General features: G+C 40.3%; 1 protein-coding gene across 1 annotated transcript in view; it reads left to right on the top strand.

Annotated features, from left to right (window-relative positions):
• ABCD1 (peroxisomal ABC transporter 1) overlaps positions 1-27,661 on the top strand; it is a 263,688-nt gene that overhangs the window by 78,690 nt on the left and 157,337 nt on the right. Inside the window, exons 14-15 of the mRNA XM_089424535.1 lie at positions 11,706-11,805; positions 11,903-12,011. Coding sequence (XP_089280661.1) covers positions 11,706-11,805; positions 11,903-12,011 — 209 coding nt within the window. The remainder of the gene's footprint in view (positions 1-11,705; positions 11,806-11,902; positions 12,012-27,661) is intronic.

Here is a 27,661-nt window from a genome sequence, read left to right as displayed (position 1 = left end):
CACTATGTTTACATTTGGGTCCTCTTCGCGCAGCTCAGACTTGATCATTTGCAAATTCTGAGTCGGGGAGGTTGGAGTACCCCTTTTTTGCACAGCCTCACTATCAATGTAGGGTAGTTTTCTTCTTGATGATCAAACTGAGTATAGTACAAACATGATCTCGTCGGATTCGTACAATCGTGGGCATATTGTCCTGGTCCTTCATAATTGTAACAAATTAGTTGTGCACGACCCCTTCTTGGTCCCATTCCACCTCGACCTCGTCTGTGCCCTTGAAATCCAACGCGTGCCGTTCCTGCTTTTGGATCGAGGGCTCGCGTTTCAGTTAATACCTTGTAGGCAGGAGTCCGATCCATCATTAGTTTGTAGCTTCTGCAGGTGCGTTCATCATGGCCTACCGACCTGCAGAAATTACAAAACAATTGCTGGGACGTCTGCATATACTTCTGCAATAGATGACAATTATCCGTAGTGTGTTTTCCTCCTATCTGACAAATCGCGCACCATAGTGCAGGTGCCGCGCTCGGTCCTGCTTGTGCCTCTGGTCTTAATGGCATCGACCCTCCTCCTGCCAAGTAATTCGCGAAAACTGGACAGTGGTCCTTGTCATGCCCCTGGCCTTTGCATTTTATGCACCATACCTCCTCGCGTGCTTCTAGCCGAGGTGTCCTGTCTTGTTTCAAACTCTGCATTTCCAGACACAAATTTTGTAGTTGCGTGTGGATTTGTTGGACTCCCAGACCAGGATCTTGTATAGGGGTCTCATGCAATCTCATTGCCATCTCCAAAGCTTCAACCTGGGTGGAAAGCTTTTGTTGTGACAACGCCGTCCTTAAATGCGGTGTTAATGACGCTACAAACCATGTGCGGTGTTGTCCATCCATTAAAGTCATGTTGGCTTCGCGAATCATACTCTTCAGTCTCTGGTCCAGATCCCAAGGGGTCTCGCCTGGGAGCATCATGATTTCCTTAAACCCGATAATTGATTGTGTCTCCGACTTTGGCTGCCAAATTCCCTGTTCAGCGCGGCCTGGATTTCTGCGATTCTTGCATTTGGATGGTCAATAGAATGCTTAATGTACCATGTTAATGCGCAATCTTGCAACGCGCTTACCAGCGTAGCCTTCTTTATATTGTCATCTATGACTCCTTGTGCTTCCCATACTGCCCTTACCACGAACCAGAATTGGTTTGGATCTTCATTCCCTACTCCTCTGAATACCGACAGTTTGATCGCACTCGCCATACTGAACTGTGGGGGTGGCAGAGGTGGGGTGGGTGGAGATGGAGGTGAAGATGGTGAGACGGGTGGCGGTGTAGGTGGAAGTGGTAAGCGCGGAATTTGCTGTCTTATCAGACTGACCATGCTTCTCGGAGAAACTTTCGCGAGCTCTTCCTCGCTTTCCCGCAAGGGTGAAATTAAGGGACTAGTTTCTAATTCTTCACTACTTCCGTGTCTATAGATCTTCCCACTTCGCATAGTCCCAAACATTAATTTATTCGCATAACTCGCTTTTCACACAATAGCATCTTAATCCAAGTGTTCAAAGATTTAATATACTTACATCGCGGTCCTTTGAGGAAGTGTCGTTCCGCCTCACTGCAGCTAACGGTCGTATCTACAATGAACTCTGTGATAAATCCTCCTATAATTCGATCTAGCCAATGGTCCATAGCTCGCGTGATCTTATCTTTTGATGCTTCTAGTATGTGCACTAATTCCAAAGTCAACACGATTGGTTTGTCGAGCCTACACCTTCCTTGACTATCTGCTAGCTTTGCGATCTACTCATACAGCTTAGAAGGAAAGGATGCAAAGAAAATTTCGTGGATTTCTGCATATAAGTAGCGCTCCAAGCACTGTTCCTTAGATACTCGCGGATTCCTGTTTTCTTGTGCCGCGAACTCGTGAATCTTCTTGTCCAACCACCCTTCAATTTCTTTCTTTGTTGGATTCCAGTGACATGACATCAGACATCCCTTATGCAGATCCCAGTCCCGACAACAGAACCATTTGTTGGCTTGTAGGGGCCTGACTCAGGTTCGGAGATGATTTAGCCAAACAAATCCCGGTACTACTAGCCCTTTCGGCAACAGTCTGCGGAGCGCGAACTGAGGTCTCACCCGAAGTAGTATGGGAGGGTGCTAGAACCAGGTTTTCGCACCCTAGGGATGTCTGATGATTTTCGGTGGTTCATGGTTTGACCCTGCGTGCATGTCGCTATGCGCACCTATTAGTACTTCGTAGCCCGCGATGCTGCCTTCGCGCAACCCTACTCGGGGCTCGATCCGCGTTATTACCCGATATTAGTTGATCACTTAGCTTATCTGTATGTGTTTAGTTATACTTAACAGTGTTCATCATTCATACAAGTGCACACAATAAATAAAATAGTACAATTGCAAAAGATATCAACCATATAATAACTCAAAACAGATACACAAGATTTGGAATCAAACTTCTCTTTATTATCCCTTTCCCTGGTTACAGACCCGACTCTACCTTGGGCACTCAGTTGTAGGGGTCCGCGCACTCAACTAGGACTCTACTAGGCCTCTGTGCACTCAGCTGCAGAGCCTCTTCCTACTACTACGACCCAAAACGCTTAGAATTTTACTCTATGCTCCCTATCTTCTAGACTCCATTCGGTTTTTTTTGACTATTTTACAACTTAGAGCCTCGCTCTATTTATACAATCCCATGGTCCGCGGACCATGGGTAGGCCGACACTACATTCAAAACTTAGGGCGGACAACCCTATGACTCTAACATACAATTTGCGCTCCGCGCCCGCAATTCGCAGAGTCTTTACAACAATAGTACTCAAAACTTGGGCTTTGAGCCCCAAAACATGCAGTGGGGGGATTCCATGCCCAACACTGAGTACGAATCAATTGAATACCATGATTATTGCAGAGAAGTTGGAATTAAGAGGGATACCACAACACCATACACTCCCGAGTAGAATGGTGTGGCCGAAAGAAAGAATCGTACTATTGTGGAAGTTGTTCATGCCATGCTTCCTGATCAAGGGCTTCCAAAGTTTCTATGGGCCGAAGCTGCGAATACCGCCGTGTATGTTCAAAATCGATGCCCTCATCAAGCATTGGACTCCAAGACTCTCGAAGAAATGTTCACTGGCAAGTCCCGTATATTTTCATGTGCCGAAAGAGAAAAGATGCAAATTGGGTGCATTTGGGAAGAAAGTAATCTTTGAGGGCTATAGCGAAAATTCTTAGGGCTATAGAATTTATGTGGCTGGTCAAAGGGAAGTTGAGATAAGCCATGATGCCACCTTTGACGAAGATATGGCTCTTAGCAAGATCAACAATCTTCCTATCCTAAGGAAGGACAAAGAAGCAAACCCCGGAAGAGGGTGAAAAAGAGGACGAGACGATGCCGAATGTTGATGAACCTATGGATCCTATTGATCCTCCTCCCCAAGAGCCCTCCTCCTCCAAGAGGAGACCCTCATGGCTTAGGGAGACTCTCAAAGATTCTGAGAGGCATATTGCACTGAGGGGGAGTTTCTGTGAGAGCAAGAAGCCAAACAAGTATCAAGGATACTTGACTGCCATGAGCACTATCATTCAAAATGAACCTTTACCATTTGAAGAAGCCGTGAAGCAACAAGTTTGGAAGGATGCTATGAATGAAGAGTACGAGTCTATTATGAAGAATGATGTCTGGGATGTGGTCCCTAGACCCCAGGACAAATCGGTTGTCACCTCTAAGTGGCTTTACAAAATCAAGCATGGAGCTGATGGAAGTGCAGAAAAGTTCAAGGCTCACTTTGTTGCTCGAGGCTTCTCTCAAAAGGAAGGGTAGATTATGGTGAGATATTTGCACCTGTTGCCTGATACGCCACCATCTGCTCGATCATAACCCTTGCTGCCTCGCAAGGATGGAACCTATATCAGATGGATGTCAAGACCACTTTCTTGCATGGTTCGATCAAAGAGGAAGTCTATGTGTAACAACTCGACAGGTTTGAGGTTCATGATCGGGAATCTGATGTATGCAAGTTAATGAAGGCTCTCTATGGCTTGAAGCAAGCACACGGGCTTGGTATGAGAGGATTGATAGCTATCTGATGAAGCTGAGATTCACTAGGAGTGAAGTCGAACCGAACCTTTACTTTAAGGTTGAAGATGATAAACCTCTCATACTGGTACTTTATGTGGACGACCTCTTTCTGATAGGTGCAGACCCTCTCATTCACAAATGTAAGAGGGAGTTGGTTTCCGAATTTGAGATGAAGGATCTAGGACTGATGCACTACTTGCTAGGGTTGGAGGTCTGGCAAAAGCTAGGAGAAATTTTCCTATCTCAAAGAAAATATGTTGTGAAGATATTGGAAAGATTTGGGATGGTGGACTGCAAGCCTGTGACTACCATGAAAATTAACTTCAAGAATTTATGTGGTAGTGCTGCCGGACTTGTATTGGGAAATGCTTTTGAGTATTGTCAACTCATAGGAGCACTAATGTTCTTGGTGAACTCCCGTCCGGATATATGTTTTGTAGTTAATATGTTGAGCCAATATATGGTTGAGCCTCATCACACACATTGGATTGGTGCCAAGAATCTTCTGAGATATCTTCGGGGCACAATCACTCATGGACTGAGATACACTGCCAGAGATGTGAGGCTGCATGGTTATTTTGATGTTGATTGGGCTGGCAGTGTGGTGGATTGTAAGAGCACTTCTGGGTGCAGCTTTTCTTTAGGTTCCGTTTCGATATCCTGGATGAGCAGGAAGCAGAAATCGGTTGCTTTGAGCACTGCTGAGGCCAAATACATAGCTGCGAGTATGGCCTCCTGTGAAGCTGTCTGTTTCAGGAAGTTCTTCGGTGAGCTGTTTAGACATGTGCTGGATACCATCGTAATCCTCCGCGACAACCAAAGTGGGATCCGATTATCAGAGAATCCTGTACTTCATGATCGCTCCAAGCACATAAATATCAGGTACCACTTTATCTGAAATATGGTACAACAAGGAGAAATAAGGCTCCATCACATTGGGACTGATGAGCAAGTCGCCGACATTTGACAAAGCTTGTGGTGAAGGTCAAATTTTTGACTTTCTGAGAACGACTAGGAGTCATGGAGAGACCTTCTTATGAGGGTCCTGTATGATATGGACATTGAGCTCTGGAAGCTCTGGGGGCTTGGGGTACTTATTGGAGCGATGAGCAACCATAGGGTGAGTGGTTCAGCCTTCCCCTAGTGGTTTGTTGTGTACAGGGTAAGTGGTTCAAGCTTCCCTTGTGATACCCCGTGGCGACATGTAGGCAGGATGAGTGGTTCATCCTTTTCTTGCTGAGACATCCTACCCATGCAGTCTAAGACTCATGGGAAGTACCTCTCATCTGGCCAATGAGTAGGGAAATGAGAATAGGGACCATAGTACTACCGATGGACGCATCGTGTACTACTGTACTCTCTATGCTAGGATGATATTGATTTGGGATCAATTGGAACTGACTTTGGGTCAGTAAGAGTGGTATGACACACTCTCTTTATTGGAATTGACTTCGGGTCAGTAAGAGTGGTATGAGACACTCTTTTATTTGGGATTGACTTCGGGTCAGTAGAGAATGGTATGATACATTCTCGATCACTTCTTCTTCTTCATAGTTTAGTGGAGCAAAGCAGTGCATTGATGGCAGAGATAGTATCGACTGGCAGATGGATTAGCAGATGGAGTTCTCCCTAGTTGAGAGGGAGTGTTAAAATTGGCATCTAGGGCCAAACTCCATATGGGTCACCTTATTTGTGACAACTGATATTTTTCTTGGATTTCTCTCTCCGAGAGGTGTAGGATTGATCTAAAGATCATCTGATTCCGACATGTAAAAATGAAGATATGAATTTATTTGTATAATTGACAAATTGTCAAGGTCAACCAGCAATCAAAAGTTAAAACAGGCATTTTTACCCCCAGTTCATCCTCAACTTTGCATATAAAAAGAGACCTCAAGTCATTATTCCATCATCTCATCTTCACTGTTCTCTCTCTCCTCACTTGATTGGAAACACAAATCTGGCAGCTTTCTCTCACACGTGCGAAGGAAGGAGGACTTTTCTGTTTGACTGTGTTGACCAGGTTTGACCGAGCTGCAGGGAGATTGTTTTGGCCTGCATTGACCTCCCTTTGACTGTGCTTTGGGTGTGGCTGCTTCTCCTTGGCAGGCTGCAGATTTTGGCATGGAAACTGAGGTGATCGGACCTCTGGTTTGACCAGCGTTGGCTGCCCTAGTTGCTGGCTGCAGTTTGACTTTTGTTGACCGCATTTGACTGGACTTTTTGGGGCTGTTTTGGACAGTTTGGGTTTGCTGTTGGAGGCCGAAGTTGACCTGGTTTGACCAAGCTGCTTGAAGGAAGAATTCTGCCCTGTTTGACCAGCGTTGACTTTTCTGGTTAGGGTTTTACTGCTGCTTTCATAAATTATCAGATTTGTAAATTTGTACTATCTCTCTCTGCTGAACTATTGAAGAATATAAGAAGAATTGATCAAGGGTTTCCCCACATTGGGGTTTGTCCCTCGTTGGTGCCACATCTTGTGTCCTCTTGTTTTGGCTTGTCTTCTACTGTTTATGTTTGTGTTCTATCTCTATTTTACTATCATGCTGATGTGATTGCCAAACTGGATACTGATATTGGGCTAATTAAGAAATTGAAGTAAATTGCTCTTAAGCATAGAACACACCAAAAATTAACACCTAGGTTACTAGCCCAAACCATAAGATATATATGACTGTTATCTTGCTGCTGTAGTGACCGCAGACAGTCCTCTATTTCTTTCACGTGTGACTGTTTTTCACCCAAAAAACAGTCGCTTCAACTTCGGTTTAGGTCTCTCCTTCTTCACTGCACTACAGGTTCCTTTCCTTCGCTCTTTTCTACCCTTTTCTTGTCCCTTCACTTCGCAGATTTCAGAGGTACTTGCTTTTACATTATAGTGGAGTGGACAACCTCTATATATAGAGAACTGTCCCTCCTTTTAGTCCGACTAGAAGCCCGACTTGAAGACTGTTTGTAGGCCGACTTGCTATCTTTGCTTCGGATGGCTTCTTTGGTGGTGTCACATGCTTGGAATTTGGAGGAGACTCGACTTTGCTTGGAGGGATATTCTTTGACTGTTATACAAACATATATATGGTGCAACATGCTCTTAAGGTCTTCAACATTTTTCTTTTGACTATTTGATTCGCCTATTGCACTTTAACATGTGCTAGACCTATTTCAATGAGCAAGAAACTCATTGACATATATTATAAAAATAATATATCTTTTCTTGCATAAATACAAATATCAAAAGTACATTTATGAAGACAGAACCTAGTTACATTTCCTTCAACAGTATGGACAACTGGGAAAAGATGCTTTATATTTGATCCACTGTATTATTTTGCATGCAAAAATTGAACAAAAGCTGAGTTCTACATCCAGGTTACATGAGTAATAGGAATTCTATGAGTTCTCTAAAATGTGCGGTTGCGAGAGGAACAAACCCCTGGTTCATCAATATACCAAACATATTTTAATCATGTTCTGACAGTGAGTCATGGAAAGCAATGAGACGAGATAGTATGAAATGGGCAAAATGAAACGTGATCTTCTCTAAGCAAATAAAATGTGGCCAAGTAGTACAGTTATGAAGGCAGCCCATATCATTTTTTAAACCGTGAGAATAAGTCTAGGGCTGGAATCATCAGTGTTCAACATATTATCAAAGCTAATAAGGAGATGCATGCATCATATATAGCTATGGTAATTGACAAAGTGAAATTAGATGAAGGTGTGGAAAAGGTGGCTGAAAGTACACAAGATTCAAGAATACCTTCAAATATATGTTTTGGACAGAGGCTTGTTATATGGTGATTTTTTATGCACTTGACTTAGAATTCACAAGCTCTGGATAAGGTGAGGTTGATATGAGACCTGCATTTAGGCTATCAATGTGTATAATTTATGCAACAACTGATATATTCATACAAGAGCAGGTTGAGCTATAGCAAATCAAAACTGGTCATAATAAATGGAACATAGGCTACAGGCCGAGTTTTGTTTTTTGCCCAAAGCAGTTTTATCAACCTGACTTTAATATTGAAAACCCCCATGTGACAATATGAATGTCAATAAAAATGAACCACAGGAATTACAACAAGAAACATGGTAATGGGGAGCAAAGGAGAGATCGAGACAACTCATCAAAATTGCCACAACTATGAGAAAACTCTTTAATATAACAACATGGAACCATAACCTTGAACAAAACACATACTCAACTTGCAGAAGTATTGGCATTTAACCCATGAAACAACTTATCCATGATACCTTCAGGTCATAGAAATGGACTTGCGAGAATAACATTGTAATTTTTTGAGTAACAAAATGGCTGTAGTGGCGCTGTGAGCTGAGATGAAGGAGGTTTTTCTACTCGGGTCTTTGATAAAAAACCCAGAGCTTGTGTTTGAGATGGTGAATTTAACCCAAGCCAAAAAGAGAAAGGCATTTTTGCCATTACCCACATTAATACATTATTCTCTCAATGAAACAGAAGTGTAGATATTACATTGCTGTTGGGGATCGTATGCAAGGATGAGGTAGCTAGCCATGAAACAAGTGCATGGCTCACATTTGACCACCAGGGGTTCAACAATTAGCATGATGATGGCATACAAAAACTCTGGAACTGTTGAGAAATCAATGCTAGTAGAAGTAGGGTTAGATTTCTCTTTCTTGATAATTACTTGTGAATTATGTTGGCTTCTTTTACTTATTTGTTATATTATCTTTCATCAAGCAATTACCAAATTATGTGTGCATGAAGATCACAAAAACACAAGACACAAGATGTAGGCACTTTGCCAGGGCAAAACCCCTATCTAGGGGAAACCTAGTGAAAATCTCTTCCTTCAATAGTTTTTCTTGAGACTCTTCAACTTAGACACAAACCTCCTCCACACCAAGCCAGCCTTTCCTTCTTCGATCCAACCTTCGACCTAGTAGCAGCAACACTTTGACCCCAACAACTTCGACTTGGCAGCTCATGACATCAACTGGCAGCAGCAGCAGGTTCGACTTTGACAAAGAGACTTTGATCTCCTCAATCAGCCCACTTGATAGAGAGAGAGACATCCCAAAACTTAGATTTTGTCCTTCCCTTCCTTCTTGACCAAATTCGCACTCCTTTTAGCCTCCTTCTTCACCTTCACACTTTTCCCAGCTCTTTCTTGGATATCGAACTTGTGTGAGAGAGTGAGTCCAAATAAATTCGATCTGCTTCAATATGTAGGTTTTTGGTGAGGTCAAATTGCTTAGTTGAGGCCGACTTGGTGTGGAGGTTACTAATTCAAAGACCTTGGTGTGGAGGTTACATAATTCATCTTTGAGTCAAAAATAATTCTTTTTACATCATTCGAAAGCCCAAGAAAGGTCTCATAAAATATACAATGACTCTAATGACACATTATTAATCCTAGGAGTCCACAATGGGGACTTTGACTAATAAAATGATGACTCAAGCATGAAACACATGCTTTAATAAGTCATTGTAACGATAATAAAATTTCTTTTGACAAATACATTTTATGAAGACTGAACCTTGTTACATTTTTCAACAGGAACCACTGCAATGCTTTCCAAACTGACAGAAAAGACTAGTAATAAGTGGGTTATGGCTCTTGCATGTAGCAGTCCCAACTTCAAACAAAGAGAACCCATGAGCACCACAAGCTTGCCTTTTTGACTATGCCTTTTTTCTTTAAAAAATAATTTGCATGCATGTTGATTACTACAGAGCCATGTCAAACAAAACATAGTGAAGTGAAATGAAGAAAGAATGAGCCATGAACGAGGGGATTGACTCAAAAATGTCACACAAACAGAGCCGTACCAAGTAAACTACCCAATCAGCCAGTCTTTCAAGTTAATTCTTCTTCCAACAAGTAGAAACTATGTATACCTGAACAACTGAGTTCTTATACTGTTGTCAATAACGCCAAAATCTGTTACCATGCAGTGGGTAGCGACAAATTCGCATGGGTTTTTCCTGAAATGCTAGGGTTCGAGCAGAACCAAGAGCAGAGTTCAAATAGCAATGCCAAATGAATGTGGAAGTGGGTTGGCAGCCTGCCTTCAAGGCTTACCACCCTTGATGGGTGAGGCATGCATCCCAAGGCATGCCTTGGGAAGTGCCTCATCAAATATAATAATTATCCACCATATCAACATTAATCACCCATTTATTTGTGAATGTAACCCATACCCCTTTCCTTTGTGTGCCATTTATATCATATGGCAAGACAAGGTTAATCACATGCCATTTGAACATTTATATAATAATGCCCAAACTATATTTGCATCATAAATCCCAAAACATATTGTTGATGTCTTCTCCCTTCATACATTAGAATATGGCGCTCTTTCCTTCTATTTTAATGCTTGCTTGACCCAATCTTCCTCAACAACCTTTTAATGTAACTCCATCAAGGCCAAAACTTATTCTGTGATTTCTCTGGCCATGGAAACTACAACCAAAGCTACAATACTGTTTTTGAATATCAGTCTTACACATATGCTACATTGTTTAGTAACAAAGGCATGCACACACATTCTCTTGTCAAACCAATGTAATTTATTGATGAAGTATTACGTTGTCTATGCAACGTACAGCCCCCACAGCCTATAGGCTAGCTGTACAGCGATATCAAATTTACAGTGGTAACCCATCCTCCATAGGTCAATACCATGTGGTCTTAATTATCCCCAAAACATGGGAAGATACATCAATGATATGATCTCCATAATAAAGCTATAGGTGCAGAACATCCCTTGCTAGTACCTGGAAGCCACTTACATTGAAGGTAAGAATAATAATAACAGTACAAATTTACAATACAGACTGGCAGCTGTGTAAATTGTACAATTAATGCAGGCCACCGCTCTCACATTGATGTGCTGTGCGGTAAATCCAGATCTCCACCATACAATGCTTAGAAAATGCCTGAGATGGAGACAAAAATGGTTGTTGTTGTCTGCATTGTGATTTTCATCGTGAATATTTAAGTTTGCCTAAAATGTGTGCTCCTAAATTCAACAGAATTCTGTTGGAGGAGACCACTCTTGTTTTTTCTACTGAAGGCTCATTAATAGTACAATAAATGCTCATGCTTGAGGAGAATAAAGCGAATGATGTGAGAAAAGAGGCAAATGCAATGCTATGTACATTGTATAATACACTTCTGCCTTTAGACACTCGTCAAGTTGACATGGAATTATAGAGTGCTCCCCTACTGGTACGAGCTAAAGTGAAGACATCATTACCTTCCCTCGTTGAGGTCTGGTTGGCTGGCAGGTTCAAGACTGGGATACTGTCTAACATTAATGTGGTTTTTTTCTCTTTTATCAGAATATGTGGTTTTTTCATTAGTGTTGTCTAACCTCTCATTAGCTACTTGTGCATCAACTCAACTATTTCTTTTGTTTCGGTTTCACATTTCCTGGGCTGTAACAATTCATCCATGACATTGGATGCAGTTGATGAGGAGAAAAATGTCCTAAATTCGAATTTGTTTAATGTACAGGTTCTTAATTTGCATGCATTTACATGTATGCTTGCATGTGTTATACATATATTCATCTATGCACAAGTACGAAATTTGGTGCTGTATTGATTGATGTATTTATATTGCAGGTTCCAACATTATATAACAAACAAGGTGCACAATTCTTTGCAGTATCTTTGCTTGTGATATCACGAACATGGATTTCTGATCGTATAGCTTCCCTCAATGGTAAAAATGTATTCCAAGCAATATGGTTTTATTTTTATTAAACATATTCACAGGACAAATTAAACAGGTTCTTTGCACTTGGTTTGGTGATTTCTAGGCACAAGTGTAAAGTATGTTCTGGAGCAGGACAAGGCATCTTTTATTCGACTAGTTGGAATCAGTGTATTACAAAGTGCAGCCTCCTCTGTTGTTGCACCCTCCCTCAGGTAATTTTGAATGTAAGATTGTTTGCATTTTACAAAAAAGATAAATCATCCCGGAAGATTATAATTGAAAGGACGTAATTATAATCAACATTAAAATAATAGTCCTCCTTTCATCCTTAGCAGCATTTCTAGAGGTAAATGCCATTTACATTCTCATTGTGTATTCTCGTGGTAAATTTTGATGGTAGTTGAAACGATATGCCAAGAAAATGAAGCCTATTCTTCAGAGTTGCTTGGTATTAGATTGTTTCTCTGCATATCACATTTAGAGTTGCATGGAAATGGTTGGAATTTTGATGCACCCTAGGTCAGGTCTATGCCCTAGCTAGGAAAACAAACACACTAGAGATGCCCACCTTTAATAATAGTCCTCCTTTCATCCTTAGCAGCATTTCTAGAGGTAAATGCCATTTACATTCTCATTGTGTATTCTCATGGTAAATTTTGATGGTAGTTGAAACGATATGCCAAGAAAATGAAGCCTATTCTTCAGAGTTGCTTGGTATTAGATTGTTTCTCTGCATATCACATTTAGAATTACATGGCAATGGTTGGAATTTCGATGCACCCTAGGTCAGGTCTATGCCCTAGCTAGGAAAACAAACACACTAGAGATGCCCACCTTTAAACGACTTTGCACAGCGGAATATAACAGCAAACAGATCAATAACAGTACACAGTTTTTTTCGCCCAAAACACTTTTCTTATTAGTCCACCAATACGAAAACCATAGGGCTCTCATAACAGGGATCATACTTTACAATCCATAATACAATGCTATAATACACAGTCAGTTCTTTGACCAATACAACTATGGCTGAGGCCAATTCCTTTAGGCTCTCATCTGCCCAAAACAAAACACAAATAATACAAAATACTTACAGCTGTTTAGTCTGTCAAACTGCTGTTCTAGGGGTTAACTAGCCCTCTCAATCAACCATTCTGTCACTGCTGATTCCTTCCAGCTGAAGTGGCAGCCCTCAGTCAGCCTTCCTTCACTGCTTCCTTATCTGCTTCTTCTAGGCCCCGGTTGCCCTTTTTCTTCAACATGCTGCTACAGCAGCCCCCCTGAAGCCTCGACCTCCTTGATCTCACCAGCAGGTGCTTCTGTTGTCTTTCAGGGTACTCCAGCAGCTCTAAACCACCCTTTATCAGCCTCCTTAGCAGTCCCACAGCCCTTGGCCTCCTGCCTGTAGCCCTGTGCGGCTTTAACCAAGCCACCCTGTGCCCTCGGTCAGTCTCCAGTGCATCCAACAGGGCCTGTAGCCCTCTCCTTGGCAGCATTACACCAAACAGGGCTGCGACCCTCTCCTGAACAGCCTATCCTAGCTGCCTTGTGGCTCCCTCCTGCAGACCTAACAGGGGCCTGCTTTAGATCTCAAACAGACCCTTGGTCCTTGCTTAATGCCAGCCCTCAGGTCTAGGCACAGTCCTCCTGATAGATGCTGCTGTTCTGGGCTGCGGCTTCCTTCGTAGGGCTGCATGTACCTTCCTTAACGTACCGTGGCCTCAAAAAAACAAACCTTCCTTCCGGCTGCAGATCCTTCCTAGGCCTGCAGCCCTAATCTTTGCTTTCCAGACCAAACTCGGTTCCTTGACAGAACTCTTCAACTCAGCTACACACTAGCTGTCCTTTGCTTGCTTGGCTGCGGCTGCCTCTAGAGCTCTCCTCACTCACAAATGAAGTCCTTCTCACTTGTGTCCTCTAGCCTTTGCTTTGGCCTATATTTATACCTTTTGATTAGGTGACTTAGGAGCCCTCTTTGTTCTTCAAGAGACCCCACTACACCACTCAACAACAAATTAAAATATTAAATTAATTTCCTTGGGTTCCAAGCCCTACTCCTTTGGGTCAAAACCCCAAACCTGGGTACATTGTCCACAAACTCTCTTTTTGTGGGTTTTCTTCACTTGGAAATACCTTTCGAGCTACCCAAATTTCAACAGCAATTGAGTGTATCCCATGCTCTCTTGAGTGATACATGTTTACTTCTATTTCTCGACACATTTTTATTGTTTTCTTAATAGAGAATAAGAAATCAACATGTTTGAGATTTACCAGATGAGGAGGTAAAGGCTATTGTTGTCATCTGTGTTTAACATTTTTGTCATATTGATATTTTTTAAATGTTTGGGTTTAAGTTAGATTGAAGCAGATATTATTTAGGTTGCGGTGAATTGAAATGGATTATTATTTTCCAATTTATATCAAACCATGTTTTTAAGTACTGATGCACATAAAAACTTGAAAGAAAAAATAAACTATGCAAATGTCCACGAATGACCAAAATAGGTCATTGGTATTTGAAAATTCATTAGAATGCAATGGCAATGTGAGAGTGCCTGTGGCATCTCCAAAATAATCTAGAATCTAAATTAGTAAAAGGACGGAAAAAAATAGCAATATAAAGGTGTAAACCTAAATGGGTTGCCCTTAGGGCATAGGTTATGAAGTGCAGGCCATGACTTGCAATGGGGAATGCACTAATGGAATTATATCAACCACAACATAAAATTCATGTGATGACCCCGTTGCATCCCAGAGAGTTCTTAATATTTTATAAGGGTTAATAGAGGGATCGATGGAACCAAATCTCACCCAATTTCTAAAATAGTCTCCTTAGAAGTGCATGAGAGAGAGAGAGAGAGAGAGAGAGAGAGAGAGAGAGTGCAAAATCCAAGTACAATTGTTGAATACAAAAATACTCAAGTGCACCTAAGAGAAAGTTATCATTTACAACCATAGTATTCAAAACTAGGTTCGGTGATTGGACCAATCCACCTATCAAATCGGGTTTCAAACCAAAACCGGTCAAACTGGGACTAATTAGATCTCAATGAACCGTTTTTAAAAAAATACATGAAATGATTTATTTTTCATGAAAAAAACTATTTTTAATATCTAAAACCGTGATTCCAAACCAATTGAGGCAAAATATGCAAAGTTTGCTCATCTATATACCATATGAAGGTGAATATATCAAAATGGCACCGAGTGCAATACATATCAACTACAAAATACACAATCAATGAGGCTCTAAATGGCCTCTAGATTCCAAAAGAATGCTACAAGCTATTAGGTTACTGGCCTACTACAAGTCTACATATTAGTGATCAACATGATCACTGCTCAACATGATCAAACTCATCACCGCTACTAGACAACCTCAATAGGAGTAGTAGCGACAAAACTAGACATCAAAACTACAAATCATTGATCGACATAATCACTCATAAACCTCATCATTGATTCACCACCATTAGAAATGGGATCATCAACAAGAGCTAGATAAACATCATCTAGCTCAAAGTCTTCAAACTTGGATTGCTCAACTTTATAATATGGTAGAAATTGAAAAAGTTTAACATGCCTAAACAATGATTTTGGTTTGAGTGAAGGGTTCATCTCGTTGTTAGCTTTTGTAGCATCAAATGGTGTTCTAGTCTTGATAGTTGTCATAGAGGCTAAGAAACACTAGGACTCCATAACCCAAAAAAAGTTTCAGGAAAATCCACCTAGAAATGCCTTAATTAAGTTAATTAATCAGTAATTAAAATTTTCCAAATCTTAACTTAGGGAAAATGATTAATTAACAACAATTAATTGAGGAGGTGAGATTTCTCTAGAAACTTACATGGATCAACTCATAAATGATCTTAGCCATCGATAAAGATTTAATCATGGCTGTTGGTGATGCAACTAGAGATTATAATAGGAGGTTGAGGGGTTTGATGGAGACACACGAGTGAGAAGGCAGTAGTGCGAGTTCCTTGGCAAGTCGAGCTATCCAACTTTAGAGGTCGATCAGACGAAGAAAGTTTGAGCCAAAAGGGACGCAGGGGGGCAAAGATAGTGATTTCGGAGGAGATTTCCAGTTTTGGAGAGTCACGAGTGGAGGTCGTATTATTTCTCGAAGAGGCTGCGCAGGGACTGCGTAGTAGCTGCAAGAAGGAAATTCGATTTGGCTAAAGAGCAGGGTGTGTCAGGTGTTGGAGGCTAGTTACTTGATCCAAAATGGATCTAACACAGACTTCTAAGTCTATGAATATTCCTCACAGAGGAAAAATGAAAGTCAAATGATGCCCTTGGGAATAGTCTTATTGCATAGATTTCTTCATTCTAAATCTAACGCAATTTGAATAGGCTAATATGGACTTTGGATGAAGAAGTTATTGTAAAAAGAAGATTGCTCATTATCCTTAGAAAAGGAGGCATTTTTTATATTAATGGCTCATTGAATGAATTCACATCAGAAGAGGTAAAAGGGAGGACTTAGACCAAAGGCCAGACGGATCCCCGATCAACGATCTCTGATATATCGCATCGGAGGTAGGCCTGCATGCGATATCGAAACCTCGGGTGAGCCGATTTGCGATTGCGATTGCGATGAAGCGGCAAGCGGCGATGTGATCAACGATATATATATTGGCGATTGACATAGTCAAAGGGAAGACCCCCGAGCCATAACACTACGATATGCCGATATGCGATCAACGATAGCACCGATGCGAGGGGTCCGATAGCGATACGCCGATTCGATGGGCCGATAGCGATAATGCCGATAGAGTGATCAGCTATCGACAATCGGCGATCGGCAATCGGCGAATCCCCAATACAAAGGCTCGTTGACATATGCGATTGCGGTTTGCGATCAGGGCCCAATCCCCATAAGGATTATAGAGGCGATTGCATATTATTTGAGTTCCGGTTGTAATGCTCATGATGGTGTTTTCGTGAGTTTCCTGTGTATTTTTGTTATGTGGTCTAATTTAGGAATTATACAGGAGGAAGGCTAAACGATTGAGTTGCCCATGCCCGCTGATTCCTTTGTAACTGTCCCTGCTCTAAAATCATTGTGCCACGCTGTACGTGGGTGTTTTGTAACAATGATGTGTTGTAACAGGAATGCGTTATATGCAGAGAGCCATAGAGCTAGTGAGCTAGATGGCCTATCACAGACCCAGAGACCCAGAGAGCCAGCGGGCCACTCGAAGAGACAGAGGAATGATTACATGTAGAGGAACGAACAGGAAGTCGCAAAGTCGGAAGAATGCCTCACAAAAGCCAGAGAGCACGATTGACAGAGAGAGCTCACAAAATGTAGCAGCAGAGAAGTGAGTTCTCTCTCAAGGGAGCTCACAAAAATGTAGCAGCAGAGAAGTGAGTTCTCTCTCGAGGGAGCTCATAGCTGGGGGCAGAGACAGAATCACATAGTACTCTCTCCCCCTTCGCAGAGTGAGAGCCAGAGTTAGAGCCGAGAGTCAGAGTCGAGAGCCAAAGCCGAGAGAACAACAAAGAGATCAAATGGTCCAACTGTTGTTGGTGTCTGATGTGTGCTGAAGACAGAAGAAGGAGTTCCAGAGACGGTAAGAGAATTCTAAGGGAGTTGGTGCAAGCTAGAGCTCAAGATAGCCCAGAGCGTTGATTGAAGGAATCTAGTCAAGAGAAGCCTACATCTGTCTGTAGAGTATGGACAGCCAGCAGGATGAGATGATATTCTAAACCTATAGGTTCAGCTGTAAACCAATGGAGTTGAGCGTGGAGATTGTAAAAGAATTCAGCCATAATCCCATAGAACCTAATTGAGTTGATTAGAGCTCAAGGAGACGTAGCCCAAGATATCCGAGTGAACTCCATATTAAGCTTACTGTCTTATGGTTTGTTTACTTGCTGCATCTTGTTGCTATGTGTATGATGTTTATTTGCCGCACTGTTTCACTATTATACGCTACATATTAGTTTTAAGCAAATAAACTTAAAGCACATAAACAATCTAAAAAAAAACATAAGCATACACCACTTTTAAGTTATTTATTTCGCAAATTGTCAATCATAAACATAGATCTTGGGAATATATAAGCTTTGGAGCGGGAGAGGTTCTTGTAAGTTTGACAAGAAGCCTTTAGTGCCCAATTTTCAGATCATTACTTCCAGCAACAACTATAGGCAGAACGACTGATCCAAAAGCAGTTCCAAACGAGTGCGAATTTGGCTTGCGCAGGCTCTACGTAGAAGGCTGATGCAGGGTTTTGCCGGAGGAAGTTTCTATGGTTAGTTGGGGTTAGGATTGCTCGTGGAGGAGGGTAAATTCCCTCAGATATTTTTTCCAGTATTTCTCTTAGAGAGGATCGCCAGTTTGGCATCCATTTTATTGTACTCAAAATTTCACTGATGCATGATAATAAAACCCTCAGCTGCTGCACTGGTTTTCCTGCATTGGGTTTTTCTAGGGACAATTGTCCGAAAAGTAATTGTGTCATTTTTATGTGTGTGCTAGCATTTTCTTAGTTTCCAAGGTTTTGTTTTCTGCAATATTTTTATGGTGAAAAATTGCAATGTGCTTTATTCGTTATCTGCTGTAGCAAATAAACATCATAATTAATTTACAATAAGAAGAATAAATTTTCAGTTGCTACAATTAGACTTGAAATTTTCACACCCTCAACCTTATAATATGGTAGAAAAAACTTAGCATGCCTCATCAATTATTTTCCTTCTAGTGAATGGTGCATTTTTGTTAAAGCCATGGTAGAGGAGTTTAATAATCAATACCACCAACATCAGCAAAGTTCAACAATCAATGCCACCAACATCAAGGTATTTAAAGGGCTTCATGCTCTTGGTCAAATGCCAATATGATACCCTCAAGCATGACAAAATCAAATGGAAACATTGCAATCCTGCAAATCTCGAAATCCTGGAAACTATTAAGTCTACTGGATTTTCAGCGAGGTATAAAATTCTAGTTTCTCCATACGAAATCTAAGGAGGTTGAAACCACTCTCAAACATCCTGAGTCATTTCATGGTAATTTTAAAATTTTAAGTAAAAGGGTCTAAATGAAAGATAAAGGAAATGTCACTTTTACCTGATTCCCAACATTGCTGGGGTTGAGATGTGTGAGGCAAATGAGAGGGTAGGCATGGTTTTAAAGGCTTGGAGGGGTTGTTTTTGGAGGGAAACAACTCGTAGTTTTCCTGAAAATCGCTTCAAAAAGCATGAAATTAACTTCTGTGGGGTTCGTGGCTGGCCTAGCAATAAACTTATCGGTTTATGAAGGAACCGGCTGGTTTATGGGAAAATCGACCTATTTATGGCCTATTAGGCTTAGAAACCCTAGCCTGCAAGGTTCAAAACTGATTTTTTCTACTGGTGGATGGCTCGGCCTAATGAACTAGCCAATTTGATTGGTTTACTGTTCAAACTTATTTGTTTTGAATACTGTGATTCACAACAGAGAATGACAAAATTGTTTTCCCTTAGGTTTATGACTCTTTTGAGATGAGACAATTGAGAGCTTCAATTGTGTATTTATACACAACTCAAGTGAGGTGTTCCTTTAAGAGTGGTTATAAGTCTAATCAGTGAGGCATCCCTTCAAGCATGGGTTATGGGCCCACAAAACAATGGCACACACCCCAAGAGGGTTATTGAGGTTACATATGAAGTTTGACAAGGTCGACCTTAAATGTAATTGTAATATAGAATGAGTGAAATAAAATATGGCCTTAGGCATAGCTACAAGTAGAAAATGATACACCTGAATGGTTGTGGTCACATGTACAATTTACACCAGTAATTCCAACACCCACTTTGACCTGAAAATGGGGCCACAAAGAGATGCTCTTAAAATATAATATTACTAAATTTACTTCCCCCCTTTAATGTTGAATAGAGTGTTGGCTCATCCCCCTTGAACTACAATATGTTCCTTCATCAATAACTTTGCCAAGATCATGAACAACTAAGATTGAGCTCTAGAGGGATTTAGGTGGGAGATGGTTTCGGTTTGGCCAGGACATTAGGCAGCTGAATAATGGTCCATGGTGGTGAATATTTTTTTTGATAGTGCTCTAATGGACCAATAAGAAACTCAAATAGATTAGGTTCTTCCTAAAAACATTTTGTGATTTCAATAAGAAGGGCTTAAGGTGGAGAAGATTCCTTGATAGCACGTGGATGGACTAGGAAGCAACTTTGCTAGCATCAACAAAAGTGGAGATATCCCACTTAGGCATAGCCCTTAACCCATCCGAAGGAAGAGTCACTAGTGCAGGTGGATAATGCAAGGTGTGGCCATCAACATTGAGTAATGGAATCAAAGTGTCAGGATCATCTGTGACATGAGCAATGGATGAGCCATTGACGAGAGTATCGTGAAAAGTGCTAAGTTGATGGGTATACTCCATAATTGTAAGTATCCACCCCTAACTACTATAATAAGATATGAATGGAGATTCCTTTATCTTTGCGACAACCTCTACAATTGGTGAAGTTGTAGCTACTGTGAAAATTTTCTCTATCTTGACTGTTGCATTTGGAACTGCTCCATCCATTGTTGCTAGTGTTGATAAAAGTAAAAAAGACCAAATCCAGGTGTATATCCTGGTGGGTAAAGACAAGGTGCAAAGCCTATTGATGCTTCTGCTCATGCTTCTTATACTCATGTTGTTGGACATTGGATGAGGCACTGGCAAGAGTATCATGAAAAGTGAAGGGTCCTTTGCAATAGGAAAACTGGGTGATTCATTAACAAGGTCCACAGTAGCCATAGGAGTTTGCCCAATACTATAGAAGGAATGTTTGAGAAAGTACTCATAGAATTAGAAGGGTCCATCAAAACTTGACAATAGTTGTTTGGAAGAGGCCCTGCATGGTGGATGAGAAGAAGCAATGTTTTAAGACTTCGACTCCGACTCCGACTCGGCCGAGGATCGACTCCGACTCCGACTCCAAAACGGTAATGACTCGGCGGGCTCGATTTCAATGACTCGGTCGTTGTAAAAAATACATTAAATATTTATTTTTTATTATAAAAAAATATAATTTTAAAGATTTTAAACATAATTTTAGAGATTTTCATTCATGTTTCCAAACACACCTACAACTGGAGTCCTTGCTGGCTGTGAGACTAAGGATAGTGGATTGGGATCTGCATTCAACTGAACAACATGTTCAAGTTCAATTGATGTCTCGATATCTAAATCTAAATCAAGATCCTCATCAAGATCAAACTCTGCTGGACGACTCTCCACTACCCAATCTCATGTTGGATCAATGTCTTCCAACACAATGGGATCTGAATCAGGTCTTTTGTTCAGCAAATGGTTTCGTCTGAGTCGGAGGTTGTATTGGACATAAACTAGATCATTTAACCGTTTTTGATCCAAACGGTTTCTCTTCTTTGTGTTACTTGGGAGCAGGAGCGAAAATGGGAGCGGGAGCGACATTTTCAGAAGCTCCTGGTTTGGGAGCGAATCCCAGTGGAGTTCAACAACCAATGTCACTAACATCAAGGTACATAGAGGGATTGGTGCTCTTGATTAAATAAGAGTTCCATACCCTAATACATGACAAAATTCAATGGAAACATTGCAATCCTCCAATCCTGAAATCCTGAAAAACTGATAAGTCTGCTGGATTTTGAATGAAATCTAAAATTCTACTTTCTCCATATGAAATCCAATGAGGCCGAAACCACTCTCAAACATCCTGAGTCATTTCATGGTAATGTTAAAAATTTAAGTAAAAGGATGAAAATGAAGATCAAGGAGAATGTCACTTTTACTTTAAGAATTTAACATTACCATGAAATTTGAATAGCATATCTATAGTAGAGAGCATTTGAGTGTGTTAAATAGGGTTTGGGAGGGGGAATGGACCCCAAATGACATTTAGCAAATTCATATAACACCTTCGAGTCCAAAACAATCAGAAATCACCTTAAAAATCCATTAAAAAATATTAAATTGCTGTTTAACGTGTTCTGGGCCGGCTTTTTGTGACTCCGCCGAGTCATAACAGAAACGGCCGAGTTGGCCAAACGTACTGTTTCAAAGGCCGAGTCATGGCTGAGGGTATCGGCTCGGATCAACTCGGCCGTTTCGGTATCGAAACGACCGTTTTTTAAAACAATGAGAAGAAGTGTGATCCATGGAAGCACGTTGAGGTCCATTTGCAGAATATTTTGAAAGAAGTACGAGAAATATTTTGGTAGACCATGGATAGGAACCTTGTTAAAAATAACTTCTCCATATTCAACCACCCTATGAGAGGGGAGGTTATAAATGCAAATATCTATAAAGAGTTTCACCGTGGCCAACTAGAGTGTTGTGGAGTTTAGACATGCAGATGTATTTCACCTTTCCTTAGGAGCATGGGCCCATTGAACTAGATCCGAAGACCTAAAATGTGAAATAAAGGGTCTTCCACCATACCATTTATCATAAGGAGTCATACTAGTGACAACATGAATAGGTGTTCTATTGATGATATGGACTGCACAAACAAACACCTCTCCCTAGAGTAAAATCTTAATATTCTTGCAGTGAAGTATGTTGTAAGCTATCTCGATGATGGCCCTATTCTTCCACTTTGGTACTTTCAATTTTCCATGGATTGCAAGGATTGATTCTCTACCAAGAAATGCCTTAAGATAAATTAAATGATTAGAAATTATTACTAACATATTTACCTTTGCTACTAGTCCTAAGACACTTGATCTTTTGTCGTTTTGATTTTCCACAAAAGATTTGAATTCCTAAAACTTTTCAAACACTTCAACCTTATATTTAGTGGTGGATACATAAAGATAGTGGGAAGAACTGTCAATGAAGGTGAGGAAGTACTTGGATTTCCCAATAGAAGATGTAGTGATTGGTCCATAGATATCACAATGAACTAGTGCAAGAGGCTAAGAAGGCCACCTCGTTTAGTCCTTAGTTTAGGAAAGGACTCTTGATGGATTTTCCTCATTACACAACCTCTCATAGACACCACTATGTGATTCAATTTGTGGAAGGTCATCAATTGTATGTAGTCAACTCATATGTCAGAAAGATCCATAATTGCTTGTGATGTATTTTTACTTTTTCTTGATTATTCACTTCTCTTATTATTATGTTGTTCTTATCATCAAACAACTACCAAAAACAAGAAGATCAATAGTACACAAGAACACAAGATGTAGGCTGCAAGCCAGGGCCAAAACCTCTCCACTTGAGAGGAAAACTCACAAATCACTTCTCTTCTTATAGATTCTTCAAATGACAAATTCCAAGACCTTTAGACCAAGACCAATACCCTTCCAAGACCAAGCCAAAACTTCTTGATGATGTGCTTCTTCTATCTAAGTCAAACCCAGTTAAATCTCTTCCAGTTGCACAATTTCGACCCTTGGCTACAAAATTTCGGCCTCCATTGCAGGACTAAACTTTCCGGCTCTTGCAACGATAGTTGCTTCCATACATGTGAGCAATTTTAGGGCTTCCAAGGCTTCCTTTGACCTTCGCTTGGGTTGCTTCTCCTTTTAGGGCTTATAGGTGACCTAAGAGGCCCTTTCTTCGACCTTCTTTCTGCAATTTTCACAACTTCGACCTTGCGGGTGCAAACCTGGCCTTCCTTTCACACGTGAGAGAGAGAGAGAAATAACCTAAGATCTTTGTCCTTCGTCCTTCTATCCTTATTCACTTATCTTCTGCTTCTCCTTCGCTTGAGTGATGAGAAGTTAGTGAGTGTCCATAAGAGGTCAAGTTCCCTCCTATATATAGGCTTCCAAGGAGGACGAGATGCCCTAATGAGGTTGACTTCTTCGCTGCTAGGCCCACTTGGTCTTGGAGGGTATTTTGACACTTTTAACTACAAAAATAATTCTTTTGACATGTTACAATGTGCCCATTGGGGTCTTCTTCATATGACAATGACTCTATTGACTTCTTGACACTAGGATAAACCTTAGAAGCACTTAATGGGTTCTTGACCTCTAAATAAAATGACCTTGAGCTTGAAATCCATGCTACAAAAAATAGCAATAATAGTTTTTCTTTCTTTTTACAATATACAAGAATCAAATGTACATTTCACATTTATGACTACCAGACATAGTTACACATTTCAACACTGCCTCTTAACTGGGGAGTTATTCATAATGGTACATGGACATTCTTAAACTAAAGAGATCTCATAAGAAGAGTCAGATTGGTAAGCCATCTTATAAGTTATCATTTTAGCTTATTTGTTTGCATCTCATCATACGAACCAACGTTGTCACATAGCAAGGCCTTGACTAACAACTCTATCTCTCCACAAGATCAGAGCACAATGCTACTGAGACCAATGACTGATAGACACCATCATCATTGTCTCTAAAGGCACATACCCCACCCGAGTGTTCAAAGGGTATGCCCTTTTAGGACAATTTCTGTCTTGGAATAACACATCCTCAAGGAATTTCCTTTTCGACTACTCTTAGCTATTGGATGCCCTAACTTATCCTCAAAGAGTATTAGAAACCAAATGCTTACCCAATCCTCCATTCTTTCTTCACCAAGCGAAGACAAGAACGATGTGTCTATCTCTCCCTCTCAGTTAGGGAGGATAAATTAACCAATCCAAGCTTGTCTCTCAAATACACAAGCCTGCTCATTGGTGGAGATATACTGTAGCTGCAACACTCCATCTTGCACCAAATTTCGTATGTAATGATACTTGTTATTTATGTGCTTTGTCTTTCCATGTAACACTGGGTCTTTAGACAACCTTATGCAACTGGTGTTATCACAATATATAACCGTAGTGTCCATTGGTCCTTCAAACAGGTTGGACAACAACTTTCTCAACCAAACAATGTCTCTGCTTACTTCACATGCTGCAATGTATTTAGCCTGAACACTACTCAAAGCAACTCCCTTGCTTTCTACTCATCCAGGATATCATAGAGGATTCTAAACTAAAACATCCTCTAGTAGTCACTGCCTCCCTAATGAAAATCTGTATATTAAATCAAGTGGACATCATTCTTTCTATCATACTTCAGGCAGTAGTGGGTTCTTCCTCATAGATATCTCATTATATGCTTCGCTGCTATCCAATGGTCATACTCGGGCTCTAGCTGGAAATGAGTGGGAATATTCACTGCAAAACAAATTTCTAGTCGAGTATTCACCAAATGCATCAGAGAGCCAACCAATTGCTCATACCTTGTTGGATCCACAGGGCTTGAATCAAATCTTCTTATTCTCTTCAAATTTGTGATCATAGGGGTTGTCATAGGTTTGCAATCCATCATGGCAAACCTTTGCAACATCTTAATCACATATTTTCTTTGACCTAGATATATCTCATGAGGTCCTTGCAAACTTCCAACCCCAAGTAATAATGCATTAGCGCTAGATCCTTCGTATTGAACTTTGTTGCCAATTGCTTTTTGCACTCTTGAATACAACCTTCCATACGTGTCATGAGAAGATCATCCATATATAGAAGAATGCTTACGGGCTCACCCTTCACAACCTTAATATAAAGTTTCAGATTAACAAAACTCTTTGAGAAGCCCAATCTTTGCAGATATGTGTCCATCCTTGCGTACCAAGCCCTTGGAGCTTGCTTAAGGCCATAAAGTGCCTTCTTCAGCCTGTAGACATGAGTTTCTCTATCATTCACTTCAAATCCAAAGGTTTGTTCTATATAGATTTCTTCATCGATAGTACCATTCAGGAACACTGTCTTGACATCCATTTGATGGATGTTCCATCCCATCGATGCTGCCAAAGAGACTAACGATCGTATTTGTATACCTAATTGTAGGTGAAAATGTCTCTTCATAATTGATGCCTTCTTGTTGGGAGAAACCCCTAGCTACAAATCTTGCCTTATATTTATCAATACTTCCATTTGCTGCATGTTAAATCTTGTACAACCATTTGGAAGTCACCACAAATTTGTCTTCAAGCCTAGGAACGATTTCCCAAACTCCATTTTTCATTATTGATTGATATTCTTCATTCATGGCATCTTTCCATTCTTGATGTTTGACAACATGTCAACATCTTCAAAGGTGGATGGTTCTGCTTTAATTAACTTTGTCATATAGGTGAATATCTTTTGGGTTTCTATGTTATGAATAAAATATATATAAATAATATAAATAATAATAATAATGAATAATTAATTAGTAGTGAATAGGTATGTCTCTAAAGACATGATCTTTTGTGAACAGGTACTTGCCTAGGTATATAAGTAGGCCCTCACCCTCAATTGTAATCATCACATCAATATCTTTTACACTTTATTCAATATACAATTACTTTTCCTATAATGGATGTCTTTGTTTTCGAAGTATTCTAAAGATTACTGTGAAGTACGAACTTTGTTCATTACATTCTTACTATCCCTGAATGTACCCTTGGTTGCTCCATGTTCTTCCGCATCTAGAAGAGTAGACTTCAACCAATTAGGTATTTTTCTACATGACTTGTTGCACAGGTTCACTGGGACCTTCTTCTTCATGATTTGAATCCTCTTCATCCCCAGGACATTCTTTAAATATTGGATGTTCTTTATCATCAAAGTCAATCGGGAGATCCTTAGATTTCTTGAATGCAATACTTTCATCAAAGATCACATCTCGACTTACTTCTATTTGGTGCCCTTCTTTTATGTGGATCATATATGCCTTTGAAGTGTTACCACAACCAACAAGTATTCCCTTCATGCTTGTAGGATCCAACTTCTTTCTTTTATCTTTCAGAATGTGAATGTAGGCAGGACAACCAAATATTTGGAGATGGTCTACACTTGGTTTCTTCCTAGTGAATGCTTCTTAAGGAGTCATGTTGTCTAGCAATTTGTGAGGACTTTGATTTTGAATGTAGACAACAATTTTGGTTGCTTCACCCCACAAAAATTTCGGCAAGTCTTGATCATGTAACATGGCTCTAACACTTTCCTCAATTGAGTGATTATTTCGTTATGCTACTTCATTTTGCTGTAGATTATATGGAACTATTTGTTCCTTCTTAATTCCAACCTCCTTACAAAAATCTATGATCTCCTTTGAAGTGTATTCTCCTCCATTATCAAATTTTAATATCTTTATCATTTTTTCTGTAAGATTTTGTACTTCTGCTTTGAATTCTTGAAAATTTTCAAATACTTCATCGTTGGACTTCAACAAATAGTTCCAAGTTTTCTTTGAGTGGCCATCAAGGAAAGTTACATAATATAGATTGGAGAAATTTCAACCCTCACTCCGGTTATCAGTTTTCCTTATCACTCCATGCATTTAGTTTTAAATCCAAGCATGATAAAAATTCTAAAATTTGGAAATGATAATATTTTTCTGAAAACACAAATTTAGAGATTTCACAACTGCTGAAATTGAAGAAATAAAACACAGCAAAATTATGATAGCCACACACAGAAAATAACACAATGATTTTTGGTCAATGTGACCCTGGAAAAACCCCCTACAACTTTTGGGAAGAACCAGTTTGAGAGCTCTTCTTTATTTTTGAAAATGATTTTACAAAGAAACTGAAATACATAGTAAAAATTCCAACAACCACAAATTACAACTTATCTCGATTTCCATGCTTGAACTCCACCTTGAAAATCGTGCCAATCATCGAATAACCAAAACATAAATTTTTACAGCAATAAAACAACATTAAATGTTGTGCGGCCAACCTCAAAAAATGTGCCTAGAACTTGCTGTCCCTCTTCCTCGATTTCTATGCGTTTCTCCTACTGTATGATTTTTCTTTGGGTTGCGTGCCAATAAACGCTGCTACCTAGATTTCCTGAAATGTCTTCTTGCTGCTCTACTTCACTTCCTCACTGCTCAGAAATTTTCTCCTTGCTCTCTCTTCTC

Source organism: Pinus tabuliformis, chromosome 4_2 (assembly GCF_031772625.1).
Source record: "Pinus tabuliformis cultivar Carrire ecotype Pingquan chromosome 4_2, CPIR1, whole genome shotgun sequence".
Taxonomy (NCBI): domain Eukaryota; kingdom Viridiplantae; phylum Streptophyta; class Pinopsida; order Pinales; family Pinaceae; genus Pinus; species Pinus tabuliformis.
Note: the sequence above shows the minus strand (reverse complement) of the source record. Positions and strands in the feature narration are given on the sequence as shown.